Below are 18,647 nucleotides of genomic sequence, written 5' to 3' on the forward strand. Positions count from 1 at the left end.
AAGCCGTTTGCAGCAGCACCGAGCTCCCCAGGGGCCAATCTCAGCACAAAGAACTGTTGCTGAAAGTTTAGTGAGGTCATGCATCTGGCAAATGCAACGGCAACAAATTAAACTACTTTTTTAAGAACTTGGCTTCCAGCATGCCTCGGAGACCCAAAACAAAATCCTTAACTCTTTGTAGCCAACTCGTGCAGAGCTCACCACAAACTGTTCCCAAGGTAGGATATATCCCCACGCAGCACAGAACCCAAGCAGAGAAAACGTTCTCCTTACTTGGCTGTTCCACTGCTCCCCCAAGTGAGCGGCTTCACAAACGGTTACTGCAGATGCAACTAAGTCAAAAAAATAAGTTAAAAGGGGATTTAACTCCAGAAGCTACTGCCCCTCAGTTCTCAAAACCCAGGGTGTTTAGTGGTAACAGTCAGGCATGGAGCCTAGGGACAAGACAAATAATAGGCTTTGAAGTCCTGATTTCTTTTTGAGGTTATCACTTAACGTTTGAGCACAAGGATTTTAATGTAAATCTTGTTTTTTTCCACACCTTGCCTGCTTCTCAAGCAACAGCCACCTTTTAGAAGTGCTGGTGCATTTTAAACCCCTGATACCATACTTCAGGAAGAGGCTGTAAAGAGAGGAAATGCAGAGAGACAGCAAGCTGCTAAGATATGGGACAAGGAACTGATTGCTGATGAAGAGTACCATCAGGAAAAGTTCTCTTACCACCTACATCATCCAGAGGCTGTTAAAACTCCCTCTCCTGACTCCCCACATCCATCCACCCCAGGTTACCTCTACAGCATAATGTTGCATTGATCAAGTGAGTGCTTTTAAGAAGTTGAGTCCAGAAAAGCAACTTTCCCTACATCCCACCAGCTTGCCCTTCAGCACCTGAGCATCGCATCTGCTTCAGAAATGCAATCAAAGCCTACAAATGGATCCACTCAGAACATCTGAGAGCAAAATGTGCCTATAATGAATGTGCCCAAGTCTTTTGTATTGCCACTCTCCCCAAAACACTATATACAAATTGCTTCTGTGGTCTCTAGGACATTAGAAACCACACATTAAAAGGAAGCAAAAGCTATTTTTAAACTGAAGCTTAAAAAATTAATGAGTGTTGGAATAGCTTTTTTTTCCTTCTTCCCACCCCAGCTCAAAGGTCAATTCACAACACTGAGTATAAAGACAATAAATTAAGCTCTTGCAGCCGATTTTTGCCATTGTTTCAGCAGTACTCAAGGCAGGAGCAGTCTTCGCCTAGCAGCAAATTGGCCACACTACCTTTGAGTTCCCTCCTCCCACCCACCTGCCTCACAGCATAGGCTCATTTCAATGAAAATGATGTCAGTCCCTCAGTGGAAAGCCACTGAAAGCTTGCAGAAAGAGCCCTGAAGAACATCACTGAATTGATTCCATTAGTGCAATCTAAGAGAAAATGATGATTTACCAGGCTGGGAGCTTGGAAACAGAAAACAAACAGGCTGTGGCAGAGCAGGGAGAAACTCAGTGTTATAGTCAGCCCAATACACATGGAAATGAGAAAACTCTCAGCCTCCTGCAAATGAAAGTGACAGGCTGTGATAATGCCACCAAGGCATTATTGGAGATGTAGAAAGTACCAGGAAGAAAGAAGTCCAGAAGCTTCCTGGTGATGGCAGGGAAAAGTGAACAGCTTCACCCAGATGGGACAAGTAGTAATAATATCCACATGCTGCACTAGCAGAGACAGCCTGCAACAGAAACAGGTGTTAAAACAATGACAAAAAAACTCCACAAACACTCAGACAACCCAACTCAAAATCCAAACCACAGGGGCTGGCCCCGAGAACTGCTAAGCTCCGTGTGAAATACAGATGCCATTCAGTCCTCAGGCAAACTTCCAGCATGCCCACAGCACATCTGGAGACAGGGGCCCTGGAAGCAGTGCAAAGCTGGCAAGCAGTGGCAACAGGGGGACAACAAGGGTAGGGACAAACAGCGGTGAGGAGTTTCATGAACCTTGAAGTGCTCAAGTTCCAGCAGCTCATTTCTCCAGGAACGTGGGTAACAGTTTATTGCAAGAAAGGAGACCGCCAGTGAGTGCTTGCAGAAGATGTGCTGGAGAACAGGATCTCCCAGCAGTCCAAATTCCTGTGCAGCTACACACTGAACACCTGCTAAGCCCTGCAAAAGTCAGGGAGAGTGATGAGGGGAGCTGGGTGAGAGCTGTGAGCTATTGCACTGTGAAAACATCTGCAAAATGACCGAAAATTAAAGAGAACTTGGCACTAGAAAACGGAAGTTCTACAACAGAGCAAGTGTTCGGTTACTTTATTGCCTTTCCTCTGCCTTTAATTTAAGGAGTAGACAAAGCAAAGCCTGCTTGGAATCCATCCCCATTGGACCTGCCAGGGCCCCTCCTCCAGACTCAAGCAACTGTTCTTCATACACTGCACAAGGGAGCAGGTTAAACCCCACCACTGAACATAAATCCCCTCTGCACAAACACCATGCAGGGTCTGAACTGCTCCATGTCAGATTTGCCAGGCACCACCTGGGACTCTGGTGAGACAGACACTTTTCCAGGTGCTGGTTGTGTCGGAACCTCACTTGTTCATGATGGTCTGAGAAGAGAGATGAATTCCCTGAAATACCATGGGAGCTCTTAGCTTGTCACCTACAGCCAGTAGAAATCTCAGCAACAGGTCTAATGCAGCCTGTGCCAAACATCTGGCAGCTCCAAGTTTTACAACGTTTTCAATATCTAACCCAGCAGCACCGAAGGCAGGAGAGATGTAACTGAGACCACACACTGGCTGCTGCATCACCAGAAAACACAGGAGACCCCATCTCCATCCATACTTATGAATAAAATATTCCTTTTATTTTAGTAAAACAGCAAAGCTCTTTTAGAGATACCAAAACACTCAACTGAAAAAATAGATTGCACTCAAAATTGTTAAAGCAAGTCAAACACAGTCTGTTAGGAACACAAAACAACTCCAAACCTCCCCATGCCCTCAGCTCCCATCTCTCAGGAAGTCAACTCATTTTGTTCTGAATGATTTTCTGCTCTGCTGATTCTCAAGACATTCCTTCAGCTTGTCTTCTGTGAGTGTCAGCCTCTGCTCCAGGATGGAAACTGTCTGCAAAACAAAATGAAAGCTGCTGTTGAGGTGCCCACAAAGACAGGCTATGTAACTGTACTCTCAGTGGGTAATAAAATACTGAATTCATAAGAGTATTTTGAGGTATTTCAGGGCTGTAATTCTAGTATCAGCATTTCAGCAGGGCAGAGCCCAACATGACTTCAGAGAAGCAGGACACAAAGCTCTCCTACCAACAACACTGTGCATCCCTTTTGGCCTTCAGTGCTTTCAGATTGGGCTCTGCATTTCCTCTTATGCACATGTTCTTCTATGTTTATGAGCCACCAGACACTCTTACTAACCCCTACAGAGGTTCTGAACAGTTTGTCCAGGTCTAGCTTTGCCTCTGCTTTCAACTCTTTCCCCCCTTTCCTAAGTGCTGTTGATCTGCTACAAATGAAACACACAAAACTTGCTGGACAAGCACAAGGACAGGGAAGAAAAACCCTTTCAGTGTAAGGCAGTGCAAGAGGCAACGGAGGGGAGCTGAAACTCCAAGTGGCAATGTCTACCTCAGCTGGAAGCTGAAATATTTCTGTGTAATCCAGTTACCCCAGAAAGGATGGTTGTATCTTTCTCCTCCAGCTGAAGTCACCATGTACAGGAAGAACATTTCAATCACGTGGCAATAAAAGCCCCTGCTGAAAACCTTCTATTGATCACTCCAAGGTAACCAAGGGACCTAACTATGCACAACTGCTCTCAGCTTCCACAGACACCGGAACAGCCGATAATAGGCAGTGATGATTTAATGCTTTAATATCCATAAACTTATCAGCAACAATCAATAGCTTCACATTTGGAGCGTTTCTACTGCATAAATAACATCCTCTGTTAAACAAAGGATGTTCAGAACCCTGGACTTTATTAAAGTAATTCAAATAAACTTGGACAACCGCTGTTTGTATAGAAGTTATACATAGAAAGCCTTTTAATAGCACATTTCGTAAGCACATCTCTAAGTGCCTGACAAAAGCAAGCAGGTCTCATTATCCCCCATTTTACAGCTGGGGAAGCTAAAGCACAAAGAGAGGAAATAGCTTGGCTGTGGCCACTTGAGACTAGGAAAAGTCTCCCGTAAAATGATTTAGGGAATGAGATAAACGAGGGGAGGGGAAGAGAAAACAGACGTAGTAAAAACAACACCAAGCACTATGGCAAAGCCATCTTGCAAGATCACATATGAACAAAGTCAGAAAGGGCTGTGCACCACAGCATTCACCAGAATGCATACTCCTCCTCCGGGAACAGTTCAAAGTTTGTTTCTACCCCACATGCCCCTGACCTGTGACAAGGCAGAAGAGGCAACTCCTGCTGCCTAATACAGCATTGCTGCAACTGTAGAAAGCTTCACTGAAAAAAAAAGTCCTGCCTTGCTTCAATATTCCTGTGGGTTACAGTGCCAGCTTCATTTGAGCTTTTAACTCCTCTAAGGCACAGGAACTGTAGCACACAGAGAACCAGAAGAGAAGTTGTGGAGCCAGCAGGTAACATCCCAGATGCCTCAGAGCCAGGGGAAGCCTTGATACCCAACTCAAAGGAGGAAAGATTTTATCTTTTTCATATCCAGCCCCACTCTTGCCTATTGGCTGTCTTACCAAGGTCAGGGGTAATGCTACTCAGGGCAGGACACAGCAGGCTGAATGTCTGCCAGGGGTTTACAGCAAAAGATCTTATCCTGCAGGCAACCAGAGAGAGAATGAAAAGCAGTAGGGATCCTGGCTTTTCCATCTCAAAAGGGAGAACTAGTAACTCAAGACTCAGTAAAAAAGGGTGCAGGGGGGAAACGCTGCATCAATTTTCCTTTAGAAAGACAATCGACTGCATTAATGTCCTGGTCACACTGCTCTGCAGAAGCAAAGTCCCAGATTCCTTCAATTTCCTGTATCCCATAATTTACTGCCACTGTGGTCCTACCGATACAAGTTCAGTGCTGTTACACTCGGCACTCTGAGACTAAGCTCAAGCAAAGCAGGTTTCAGAAAGTGTTGAATTTGAGAAATAAAGCTGTAAGGAAAATATTTATTGGAATGGAAATTGAATGTAAGTATAAGCAGAGAGCTCAGAGTGAGTGTTTTTTGGAAACTAGAAGTGGAAAAGTAGTAGTCAGAAATGAAATCCAGGAAGTCCAAAGTAGGAACTGATGACTACAGTCTATTAGACTTGAATATATGATGCCCAAAACACACAGGGCATCTGACATCATAGGAAGGTAAGGGAAAGCACAACTACTGGCCAGCTGCTATTAGTGCTATATCATAACTGACACATAAAAGAAAAGCTCCTTTATTAGCAGCTGACAGTTGTACAACATTTCCATGCTGCTATTTATACAGTAGGGCCTCGTCAGTCGGCAGGTTAAACAGCACCCATGCAACTCCTGCACAGCTGTGCTATTCCTTTGCAGAAGGGAGCAAGCCATGAAGCCAAGGAGGAACACACCATCAGCCAAATTCAGTGAGGATTCACTGCAGCAGGTTCACACTTGTGTCATCGCTCTGTGGCAAGACCTGGGCTTGCTGTTGCGTCAGGAGCAGAGTGTGTGTCTCCATTATGCACCTGGGAGCAAATGCTGCAGAATTTATTGAAGCCCTGGCTCAAACTGGCAGCTTAGACTTAAAGTAGATGAAAGATCAACCCATTAATATTTTTAAAGCGCACTTCTAGCACTGCACTAATATATTGAGCACTATTATGGACACGAGAACAGAATGTGGCATTTTTAACACAGAAGAAAACTTAAGTTACAGCTATCTGCAACATGAATTCATTCACCTCCACTGACTCAGCCCAGAAAGCACCTGGGGTTCTCTTTGGAAATGTTGATGAGAAACTGTGTTGGTTTGGGTTTTGTTTGTGGAGTTTGCTTTCACATCTGGTGGTTGCTGTTTCTCAAAAAAATGATGTCTCCTATTTAAGTTCTAAGAAATATTCAACTCTACCTTCCCCAGGACACCTCAAACTGAAGCACACAGCAGTCCTGCTCACACATTGACAACCCCCTTGTGCCACTCCTCCATGTTGTTTTAACTCCCTCAAGCCAAATTGTAGTGATTTGTGATGCTGTTCCAAGATGCTTTCATCAGTATCTTTTCCTTAGCCCCATTAAATGCTTCCCTCTGATTAGAGAGCAGAGACGGTTTAAGAACCACTAGCCTCAGGGTTGAGGCTTTTGCAGTGGCCCTGAAGAGGCAATCAGTCCTGTCTCATTTGAGGGCTACAGATAATGGGAACCAGGTGCTAAGGGAATGACAACGGAAACCAGTTCTACCACTGCCAAGGAAACTTGAAAAGCAGACTTCAGAGTAAGCAAGCAGAGGCCATCAGCAACCCTCTTCAGTAGCGGTGCAAGTCATTGTCAGGGCAGAGATGCAGCAAGACAGATGGCTGCTCACTAACTAAAGCTGTGCCTAACCCAGAGCTGGGGCAAAGTGGAAATGAGCACAGAAGAGTGGAATAAAGTCAGACTCTCTCCGCTAAGGGATGTCTACTCTGCAAGCAAAACAGCACAACTCCTGCCCTGCAAGCAGCACACATCACTCACACCAGCTCTGATGGAGTTAGCACACATAACAGTATGGGGGACATAACACTACTCCAGCAGCCAGTAACTGTGGGACCCCAAAACCAATTGTTGTGGCAATCTACAACAGTTACTCAGACAACAACAGTTTGGCTGAGCTTACGAGAGACAGCCCCACACACTGACTGCAGAGTAGGTGTGCTCTTGGCTATGTGCAGGCAAAGCATTACATTGGCACTCCTGTTCCTATTTCATAACAAAATCCCTTTCTCCACAGCACTGAGGAGACCTGTTACTTCCCTGTACTAGAAGAGCCTTGGAAGAAAGCAGTACAGTTTCTCACCTTTATATGCACCAATGAAAGTGAGTAACATCGACAAGGAGAGGTCCCACCTCTTGCATGTGCATCACTACAATGACACCACCAATATCCATGATCTACAGCCCAGGGCATGTGTGAAGTCCTGCACAGACAGAGGAATCACCAAGCATCCAGGTAAATTAAGCCTGGCAGCCTTTTCCCTAAATGAATGCAATGAGTGAGTGAAACAAACTGCTGCAGGAGGAGTTTGCATTACAGGTTAAAATAAAAACCATACAGCTCCTTCCACCAACAATAATTTAAAATGCCAAACAGCAGCTGCAGATTAAAAAGCTCATGGAAGAGCCTGAGCAGCAAAAGTCACTCAAGTTCAAGCATGAGCCTGTCTGGCAAGCAGCAGCCATTCCTCCTATTGTACTAAGTGTGTCCTGACTTGCTTTCAGGCGGCTGTCACTCTCAACCACTGCACCTAGGAAACTCAAAGCAGAGCCCTGTGCTACTACTAACCACACTCAAAGCAAGCTAGCCTGCCTTCACAAGCCAGACCTTAAGCAGCTTTGAGATGGGATCTGAAACAGCTACAGATACTCAGCACACTCAGAAACATTTTCAAGGCTGGGAAGTAAGCCTTGGATTCTGGAGAGCAGAAAGGTATGAAGCCAGAGTTAGTAACACTTTCTGTAGCAAATGAACACATGCCTTTTTGCATGTCAGGCCAAGCCTTATCCTGGTGGCTAAGGCCTTAATTTGAAATCAAATGCACAACTAAGGTGGGTTGGTTTGTTGTAGTTCTGCTTAGTTTTGTTTTAAATGATTTCTAAAGAAGTGATAGCTCCTCATCTGCTCAAACTAAAACAAGATCTGCTACCCTAGAGACATTTTACATAAGTTCTGTAGCTACTCACCATCTCAGCTGCTTTGAATGCAGACTCGAAGTTCTCACAAAGCCTATCTGTAGAGAATATTTCACACCAGGCTGCTTTACAGAGTGTGCTATTTCAGAATGAAGTTAGCAGCTCGTACAGTGCTTCAGTCTTCCCCTCAGTCTTTCATTACTTCAACTTCATAATTTTTCCTGGGTTTATTTGTAACAAACCTTTGTATTATAGTTCCACAAATCTTTATATTCATTACTACAAAACACTGAGCTGCAGTGTGGCTAGACAGGAATGCATCAGTCAGTGCTGCTGAATAGATGTGGGTTAGGAAGTATCGCAAGTGCCCTTAGTACACTTCTGCACATTCATCTAGCATCACATCAGCAGGATCCCTACAAAGAGCTCTAGATCTGAATAACCTCGATGTCTCTTCTCTAGTGCAGGGCACAACAGCAAAAAGTCCCACCAGCTCTCTTCAGCCAACTGATATGTGCTACTCACAATACTTGACGAGCAGTGAACTATTAATACTCAGCAGCCCAAAGCACAGCAAGAAGGAAGTAGGCAGTTACAAAATTCAAACCCGTTATTGCTCAGCTAGCCCCTCATTACTATTACTGTGAGTGTGGTGAGGAATTAGAATGGGCTGCCCAGAGAATCTGTGAATGCCTCATTGCCTGGAAGCGTTCAAGACCAGGCTGGATGATGCCCTGAGCAACACAATGTAGCAGGAACCCTTCCTGCTCATGGCAGGGGCATTGGAACCAAGTAGTCTTTTTTAAGGTCACTTCCAATCCAGACCACTGATTCTGTAACTATCAGCTGCCAACTTTTCTTCCACCTCCCAGTAAACTCCACTTTCTGCAGTGCTTCAATCACAGTTAATCAATCCTTTCATTAAATTATAGGAGCTACTTCAGTCTGCTCATGCAATAGATACAGCACAGCAATGATAAGCTATTCCTTGCAGCGCTTGTTGTGCCTTTCACGATAGGAAAACCATACCAGAGCACCCAGAAATTCTCATATCAACCACTTCACCCACCCAAACTGCATGGTCAGGACCAGCAACAGTGAGCAAAGGGACGCTGGAGGAAAGAAAAGGATGTTGTCCTCTGTATCAAAGAATCCTAGCAACAAAGAAGATGAGCCAGAGGCTTGCCAGTTTCTTCTGCATGGGCTCACAAAGGCACACAAGCCACCTGTAGTGGAGTCTTTCCACCCACAGCCCTCTTCCTAAAAACACATTACACTTTGCTGTTGCTTCACTCTTGATAGCTGATCAGCCAAAACTAGCCATGGCACTTGGAACGGATCTTGAAAGTTTCTGAAAGAGAATGGCTGCAAACTCCACCACAGGTACAGGCAACTTCCCTGGTACAGAGCACCTAGATCTCTTGGGACTAGACCAGCACAGCAAAAAAAGTCAGAAGACTTCAAGATTCACCACCCAGCATGAAAGCACAGCAAGTTATGATGACTTACAACAAAATGCCCAAGTATGTACCATGAGAGTAACCACACAATACAGAAATTACAGTACAAATTGACTACAGGTCTCCCCCAACCACAAAGACTTCCCAAATCCTTCCCCTGCCAACTGATATTTCTCTGAAAGGATGCAAATCACTCAGCTAAACTAACCCAATAGCTGAGTAGTAATTTATATTAACTTTAACGGCCTGCTGGTGAAAACAAATGGTGGGAGGCGTTCAGTATTCCTCCCATTGAAGGATAATGGGAAATGAAGGTCCTGTGAACTTCCAGGGAAATGATCAGCACTTCTGAGAAGTCAGTCTTTAGACTGTATCACACTAGCACAGCAAGATCCCTAGAAGTGGTTTCATTTAGGCACTCCTAGAAGAAAAAAAATCTATTTCCAATTTGAGGCTTCGAGATTTTGTAACAAGTGTATTTTGGAAGAGAGTTTCAGAAAAAATAGGTCTGACATTATACAGATGACTGGCAACAACCAGGGAACTTCACTGGTTTTGAGTGAGGGATCAAAGCTACTGCATCTCCAAAAGATGGTAGAGAGGCTGCTTCTTATGAGTCGTAGAATCATAGAAACAAGCAGGTTGGAAGAGATCTCCAAGATCATCCAGTCCAACCTACCACCCAGCCCTGTCCAATCAACTAGACCATGGCACTAAGTGCCTCATCCAGTCTTTTCTTCAACACCTCCAGTGATGATGGCAAATCACTCTCTCTGTGAAGAGCTTTCTCCTAACATCCAGGCTATACCTCCCCCAGCACAGCTTGAGACTGTGTCTCCTTGTTCTGTTGCTGGGAGAAGAGACCAACCCCACCTGCCTACCACCTCCCTTCAGGTAGTTGTAGACAGCAATGAGATCACCTCTGAGCCTCCTCTTCTCCAGGCTAAACACCCCCAGCTCCCTCAGCCTCTCCTCACAGGGCTGTGCTCCAGGCCTTTCACCAGCTTCGTCACCCTTCTCTGAACACGTTCCAGTATCTCAACATCTCTTCTGAATCGAGTCAAACCCCTTCAATCAAGATTTAAAAGCCAAGCTCATCTGGCATGTCACAGATTTTTCAGATGGGAACTGTTCTTATTAGTATTTTGTGTTGTGGATTTCAAACCATTTATTTTAAAGTAAAAACTGCCTGTGGACTTCATCCTGGGTGTTGGGTCCACCTGCAGGCAGTTGGTGTTCAGGCCTTGAAAGCAACATGGAAACTAAGACATCTGCACAAACCAGAGGTTGCAGCACTTAGGAGCCCCCCCTTTACAAAAAGAGAGACCACCAAACACCACCACCACCTAAAACTACAAAAAGCCACCAACTTTCTTCTCGATTTGTAACTACTTGAGGTCATAAAGGCATTTCTTTTACTACAGCAGTTGTTTCATCTACATTCAATACCTCTCATTAGCGCGGGGTCACATTTGTTCCTGAACAACACAGGCTTTAGAGCCCACATCTCAAACAACTCAGGAATAACAAATCTGATGTAACTTGTTTTCATTCTAAGCACCACACACAACCATTTTCAATTTCAATTAAAAAGCAACTTTGGTGCAAGTCACTTTTTTAACAATAAAGAATTTAATTGTAAAAAATTCTCCCCCTCCCTCCCTCTATGAGCTTTTCTGGAGTGAAATACTTCTTTAATCTCACAGGAGCTAGACTGCCCTTCAGTTCAGACTTGGATTATTTTACAGTTTTATTAGTCTTCTCCATTCCAAAGTGTTGTTTTCTCCCAGTTTCAATGTCAGATTAGCTTGGGGAAGTATATAAAGCTGTTTTCTGTAGGTGGATGATGGCAGCTATTTATAAATTTTTATGCTAACCTGATTCTGAACTCTTCCTTTGGAGCAGACATCTTCCTCCCCACGTAAAAGCAGCAGCTTTTGCCTTGGTCCCCACGGCCCACTAGTGGGTGAAGAGTGAACATTGAGGGCAGGAGTATACAAGCTCTCTGATCACTGCAAATGCCAAGTTTTCCACTGCAGCCAAGAGGGTTACTTCATTCAGAAATGCAGTTGAGCTTCGAGTGTAGAAACTGCATTTGAACAAGGAAACTATTAGCAGCTGTCTCATCTGTGTTTCAGTCAAAACACACCTTCCTGTTCCAGGAAACTCTCCAAGAGATAAAATCACCCTGTTTTCCCTTTAAGCTGAAATAATCAGCCCATCTCCTCTTACAGGCACTAAGATCCAGCCTTTGATTCCTCCTTTTCACATCTCTGAAACACCAATAAAGAACAGGACTTTTAAACACTGAGGCACTGACGAGATAGTATGCTGCAGGAAAGGGAGGAGCAGAGCAGTCTACATTCATTACTCTCCTCTTCCTCATTCCTTTGCCAGATTTGAATTGCCTGCCTTCCTGAAAAGGTGCATCGGAGTATCTTTATGGAATTCATAACTATGGGAAACAACCAGCTTATGTCAGAGATTCAACTTCACTCCATCCTTCAAGGCAGCAGAATTATTAGCATGTGCTGCTCTTCTGCAACCAAAGATTAACTTAGACTCTATTTGCATGTGAAGTCTGGCCAGACACAAACCATGTTTGGAAAAAAACACAAAGATCCTGTCAGGTCACAGCAGACCATTTCCTTACAAGTAAAAGGAAAGATGTCCTGGCAGCGAAGAAGAGAAGATTTCACTGAATCAAAGACCAGATTAAAGGAAGCTGCCAAACCCCTAAAGAATGAAAACACAAAGTCAACAAATAAAAATGAAGCTTTGTGAATCTCAGAGCCCCATATCTATTTGCTGCAGCAGTTACTGCTAGCTCCAGCATACAACAGCCACGAGTTTATTCTGATCCATTTTTCTGTAAGAAGAGCTGAAGTGCTTAACTGAAGGAGCAGGTCTGCTCAAGTGGATCCTGCTGTGCAGGGCACAGCCTCTGTGCTGCTACTCACTATTGGTGCCTGTCAGGAAGAGACCTCTTCAGGGATTATAAACAATCCTGCTGCCTCCAAGTACATGACACTCCACTTCATCATTGTCAGCAGAGGGTAGATACTGATAATCAGTGAGTGGCAGACAATGTGGCTTCCAGCACACAGCTGAGAACAAAGCTGGGCACTGGCAGGGGATGACAGCTTTCAGCTGATGTCTTTCTATTACCTTTTTCAGCAGAAATTTTTAGTACTTGCTCACTTTCACCCTACTACATGATAAATCCTGAAAAAAAGCATTAGGAGAATAAATGAGGTTTGTATCTGCATAATTTTCCAAAACAGTTTATCACAACTTTATGCTTTCCCCACTGGTACATTACATCATGTTTACACAATGTTGGAAACTAAAACAATAACAAGGAGTGACAGAACTCTGAGTACTACATCAGAAATATACCCAAGCTTCCACAAAGCTAACAAATCATATTCCTGAAAGTCCTGTGGACTGTATCAGAGGGGTTCTGAAAATCAGAGAACATTAGAGGCTGTAAGGGATCTCAAAATATCTAGTTCAACCCCTCTGTCACAGCAGGATCCCCTAGAGCAGATCACACAGGAAGACATCCAAGTGTGTTTTCTGTGTCTCCGTATCACTGGGACAGTCCTTTCCCTTCAACTGTATGGCTCTACTTATGCCTCTGGCGTTCTATTTAACCAAGCAACACTCAGGAATGATGAACAAATGATTTATAGCAGAGAACCAGGAGCAGCTTCAGCCCTTCAAGTGCTGACACCTGCTATGGATTATTTCTAAAAGCTTTTATCCTCTGGTTTTGAAGCAGCAGTGGTGTGCTCTTTTCACAAAAAGACATCAGCAGGTCCAAAACACACATTGGTTTGAATCTGCTACATGCAAGGAGCTGCACTCAGTGGAGCTTTGGCAGAAAGGCCCCAGAAAGACAACCAACCCAACACCACCACCCACTGTTTCCATTTCTTTTGGATCTTGTTCAGCCTGGAGAAGACAAGACTGTGGGGTGAACTTAGAGCTGGCTTCCAGTACCTCAAAGGATCCCACAGGAAGGCTGAAGAGGAACTTTTCATAAGGGTTTCTAGCAATGGGACAAGAATGAATGGTTTTAAGCTGAGAGCAAGTAGGTTTAGACTGGATCTTAGGAAGAAGCTCCCAGTAAAAGGGTGGTGAAACTCTGAAATGGGTTGCCCAGGGAGGTTGCGGATGCCCCTACCCTGAAGGTGCTCAAGGCCGGGTTGGATGAGGGCTTGAGCATCCAAGTCTAGTTGAAAGGCATCCCTGCCCATGGCAGAGAGGTTAAAGTAGATGACTTCTGAGTTCCCTTCCAGGCTAAGCCAATCTATGACCTCTGCTAGCAAATCAGCACACTGTAGCTCCTAATCATCACTATTTGCATGAAAGAGGGGTAACAGTGGCTCTGCCAAAGCTGCATTCTCTCCTGTTACAGGACATCAGCACTGGAAAAAAACCCAAAAAGTTTAGCTATGCAAGCAGATGCTCTCCAAAGTTACCTCCCATGGCTCTGCCTTGCTTCCTGCCTGAATCCCTCCCCATTGAGGATCCTCTTCCTTAATGAGAGAACTTCTTCCAGGTTCATTTCCCTGCATGTGTTTGGTGTGTTACATATAAAAACCTGCAAGAATTATGAAAGCACTCTGACAGTGTTTGGAACATCTACCTGTACAAATGCTTTGAAACATACAAAGATTAGAACCAATGGGAAATTAAGAGTTTAAAGCATGGCAAAAGAAGTTACACAAAGGTAAAAGGTAGCTGAATGCAGAATTACTCAGGCCAGCGGTTTAGGTTTTTTACTCTAATTAAGGCCTTTTTTCAATTTTATCCTATAATCCACTAATTTATTCCTCCCCCACTGAGCTCAATTTCTCTCTTCTATGGTTACACAATATCTTCCCAAAAGATGTTTCATTACTTCTATCCAGTTTGGTTTCCATACACACAGTTTACTGCACCTATGAAGCTGAAAAGGAGCCATCACATATCCATCACCAGAAGTGTGGATCTGACTTATGTAACCATTGAATCATAGAAGAGTTTGGGTTGGAAGGGCCCTCCCAAAGGGCATCTAGTCCAACCCCCACTGCAGTCAGCAAGGACATCCTCCATTAGATCAGGTTACCCAGAGCCCTGTCAAGCCTCACCTTGAATATCTCCAGAGACAGAGCCTCAACTACCTACCCAGGCAACTGTTCCAGTGTTGCACTACCCTCATGGCAAAAAAATTGTTAACAACACCTCATCTAAATCTACTCTGCTCTAGTTTGAAGCCCTTGCCCCTCGACCTATCACTACAGGCCTTTGGAAACAGTCTCTCTCCAGCCTTCTTGTAGGCTCTCTTCAGGTACTGGAAGGCTGCTATTAGGTGTCCCTGGGGGCTTCTCTTTTCCAGGCTGAACGACCCAAGCTCCATCAGCCTGTCCTCACAGCAGAGGTGTTCCAAGCCCCTGATCATTTTTCGTAGCCCTCCTCTGGACCTACTCCATCAGATCTATGTTCTTGCTGTATTGAGGGCTCTGGACCTGTACACAGTACTCCAGGTGAAGTCTCACCAAAGCAAAATGGCAGAATCACCTCTCTAGTGGAAGGAAAGGCAACATCTGCATTCCAGACTTACCAGGGAGACAAATACAGTAATATTTTGTGCATCCACTGGGCTGCATTTTACTCACAATCATGAGGGTCTCGTGTCATACAAAGCTTTTTCCCCTCTGCTCCAGTGCTCCATGTTTTAGAGATCGCAGGAAAGTGTTCCCTGCCCATCTGTCAAATGAACTTAAATACCTTTTGAGTTTCACCCTACACTATTTTAACTGTCTGTAGTCCTGGAGCGCTTTTTCATCCCTGTATCAGTCTTACTTCAATCACTTGACAGGCTCTCCAACCCATTATCTTACCCTTTTTGACAAGGGTACCCTTCTTCTCAAGAGCAGAGAGGTAACATAGATTAGTAATCAATCTGTTCAATACCAAGTGTTCAAGACCTGCTTGTGTTCTTCTCAGAAACACTCAAAACTCACAGAAAAAAAATCTCCCACAGATTTTCCCATCTTACAGCCATGGCCTCATCTATAGGAGATCACCAATGTTTACTGTCCCATGCTTTCTCCCTGCTTCTCACATACCTCAGAAGTGCTGTAATTCAGCCCCAGACAGCAATCAGAAATGGAATTTCTTCAGAGGAGCAATAAGCAGCTATTGAGTTAAACAAAAATAGCTGCACCCCCAATATTCTGAAGTAAACACACAGTGTGAAGATCACCATTAATGGCTGACACTGTTCAAATACTACTTAGTGACTGGGAAGGACTGTATGTTAATGCTTAAGCAAGGCATTAGCTGTTCACTACCTGTGGGTGAGAAGCATGTTTCAGAGATGAAGCACAAAAGAGCCCAGACTTGTTGACGGGTGGAGAACACTGCAGAAATTGGACTGTGTAGGTGAATGTTGGGTGGGGGAAAGGAGCAGGATTTGAACAGAGTTTACCTATAGATTGCAGCATAGTGGGGGAGGGAAGAAAGACAGATAATTCACCAAAACAGAGTCCTACTGCCAGCCCCTCTGAGCATCACCTGAGATAAACCTTGGCTAATAGCACAAGGTACTAGAGCTGGCTCAAGTAGTGCTCTGCTACACTGCAACATAAAGGAACTGGGGTAAGAGTGTGGCCTGAGATGAAAGTCAGTGAAGGAACTGATAAAAGTAAGCTGACAAGCAGAAAAAGGAAGATTTTGAAGACAGATTTATCAAAAAAGCTACTAAAAAGTAGAAATTTTGAAATAGTTGCATTTATTCTATGAAAGCATTGTAAAACATTCCCAGTTCTTCCAGTCAGAGGTACCTTTTTCACTGTAAAATTAGAGAGCAAAGCATACCTGGGTCAGAATAAGCAGCTGTTCCTTAAGAAGCTCCAAAGTATTTGCCAGAGAGCTCTCCTTCTCTTGCTGCTCATCATTCCCACTGGAATCCTGAGTTGTTGTTTCATTAACACCACAATCTGTTTCTGATTGCTAGAGAAAGAAAAAGACATCATCTGCTACTGTGATGCAAACAACAGGGCAAGGATTTCTGTTTCATGGCAGGTGAACACTAAAGTACAGTTTATTCTGGGACAGTCCATGCTATTAAAAAGAGGCAAAGGAGAAGAATTGTTTGTTCTTGCTTCAGCTGGACAAGAATCTGCTGCAGACTTGTCTGCCTTCCTCAGGTGGAGGGATTTTTATTGTTTGTCCTGGTTTGGGTTTTTGTTTGGTTTTCCTTTGTTTGGGTGAGGTTGGTTTTGTTGTTTGTTTGCTTAGGTTTGAGTTTTAAACCAGCAGGAAAAGCAAATCTTAGATACCAATCGTGAAGCAATCCTGCAAGGTTCAGGCTCTCTCTGTGCAAAGAGCTTTGGCATGCTCAGGCAGCACAGAGGCATGGACTGTGCAGGTAAATAAAGACTCATTGGAGCCACATGGAAGAATGACACCCAAATTCTAAGAATTGAGGAGTCCAATTACTAAAGTAAAAGCCTCTCTCCACATTTTTAAAGCTGAGGGACAGTAGGTTTAGACTGGATGTTAGGAAGAAGTTCTTCAGTACAAGGGTGGTGGGACTCTGGAATAGGTTGCCCAGGGAGGTTGTGGCAGTGTTCAATGCCAAGTTGGATGAGGCCTTGAGTGGATTAATTTCATTGAGAGGTGTCCCTGCCTGTGGTGGGAAGGTTCGAGTAGATGGTAGATGATCTCTGAGGTCACTCCCAACCTAAGCTGTTCTTTGACTCTATGTTTGGTAGTTGTATGAAGGCAAGAATGCTGTATTGGTGCTAAGTTCAGCAGAAGCAAGACACTGTAATATGCAATAAGAAAGGCAGTTTTGATTTAGCAATTCTTATTTTGTTTATATCTCAAACTGGTTTTCCCTCCTCAGTAAGGTTAAGAACAAGTTTACTTTGATGTTTCAATTTAAACAGTTTTAGTTATGCAAGCTTAAATATTTTATTCAGAATAAATTAAGTTTATAAAGCACAAGTAGATCTCTACTAGAGAACTAATTCTCCTTTGCTTTTCTTTCAAAATGGTATCTTCCTTCTAGAACAAAGATTATTTGCATTATTTATCTGCATTGTTACCAGTAAAAGTAGTTCAGAGATTAACAAAACAAGGCAGCCAATTGATTGAGCAATTGCAGATTTGAGTTTCTCAATTTACACTAACAGACAAGATTTCAAATCTAAAGCCAAGATCTCAGCAGTCAAAACTTAGTTCTCCACAGCCTGATGCAGGCTCCATGCCATGCCCTTATTACCCACATCTAGGGCTGAAGTTTTAAAATCAACAAAGCAGCAAGAAATTCTCACAGTCTGAAAAATGGTCTCAAAGTTCTCCCCCATGTGCTTTTCCTAAGCAAGGAATGAGGAACTGCTTCTCTTTTCTCTTATCCCCACCATGATGAATGCATTTCTCACCAGTGCAGTATCAGTTTGCCTGCTCATCTCTATTTGATTTCAGGTGTACGAGATGTGCAACTAAGCTGCGAGGAGATTCTAGACCAGCTCACATAAAACTTTAACCCCCAAACTCTTTAGTTCATTATGAAGATATATATGCAGTCTCAAGTTGTGCCGGGGAAAGTATAGGCTGGATGTCAGGAGGAAGTTCTTCCCAGAGAGAGTGATTGGCATTGGAACGGGCTGCCCAGGGAGGTGGTGGAGGCACCGTCCCTGGAGGGGTTCAAGAAAAGACTGGATGAGGCACTCAGTGCCATGGTCTAGTTGACTGGCTAGGGCTGGGGGACAGGTTGGACTGGATGATCTCGGAGGTCTCTTCCAACCTGGTTGATTCTATGACATGCACACATACACATGTAAACACACATGCACATGTGTGTGCATAGATATCAATTTGTGTGTATATAACAAACCTGCTGGACATCACTGACTTAAGCCAAAACTGAGGTCCAGACTTACAGTTGGGCCAAACAAACAACACTGCAACCCCCCCAAAATGTGACTACACAGGGAAGGTGGAGATTACAGGGGGTGGGACAGGACACAGCAATAGTAGGCTTTGACAGGAGAACAGCTTGCTACTGTCCATTAAACCTGCTAGTAAGGGCCACTCGCTCTCCAAGATCCTGACAACCAAGCAATCCCCAAACAGCCAAGTATCACAAGACCACTTTTGCATAAGCAGTAGGAAATGAAGGGCAAGGTTTAAAAGACAGATATAACAACTGCTTCACAGGGATCACTACACCCCACTGCAGGTTTGGGATGTGGCTGTGTATCAGGTGGTACCAGCCACACCAGACTGCTGATTTGCTTCCTCCCACTTGCTTGGGTAATAGAAATTATCTTCAGGCCCTATACCAACACAGCCCACACT

At 44.1% G+C, this 18,647-nt stretch overlaps 1 protein-coding gene across 4 annotated transcripts in view; it reads right to left on the minus strand.

The window, feature by feature from the left end:
- Nucleotides 1–2,838: 2,838 nt before the first annotated feature.
- The window catches only part of POC1A (POC1 centriolar protein A), a 78,018-nt gene continuing 62,209 nt past the window's right edge, over nt 2,839–18,647 (minus strand). For 3 of the 4 annotated variants that reach the window (XM_064156585.1, XM_064156584.1, XM_064156586.1), the window contains 2 exons: nt 16,158–16,292; nt 2,839–3,125 (listed from right to left, as the gene is read on the minus strand). In XM_064156585.1, coding sequence (XP_064012655.1) covers nt 3,027–3,125; nt 16,158–16,292 — 234 coding nt within the window. In that variant the 3' untranslated portion in view covers nt 2,839–3,026. The remainder of the gene's footprint in view (nt 3,126–16,157; nt 16,293–18,647) is intronic. The other variant, XM_064156587.1, reaches the window with a different exon arrangement.

Source organism: Pogoniulus pusillus, chromosome 16 (assembly GCF_015220805.1).
Source record: "Pogoniulus pusillus isolate bPogPus1 chromosome 16, bPogPus1.pri, whole genome shotgun sequence".
Classification (NCBI taxonomy): Eukaryota; Metazoa; Chordata; class Aves; order Piciformes; family Lybiidae; genus Pogoniulus; species Pogoniulus pusillus.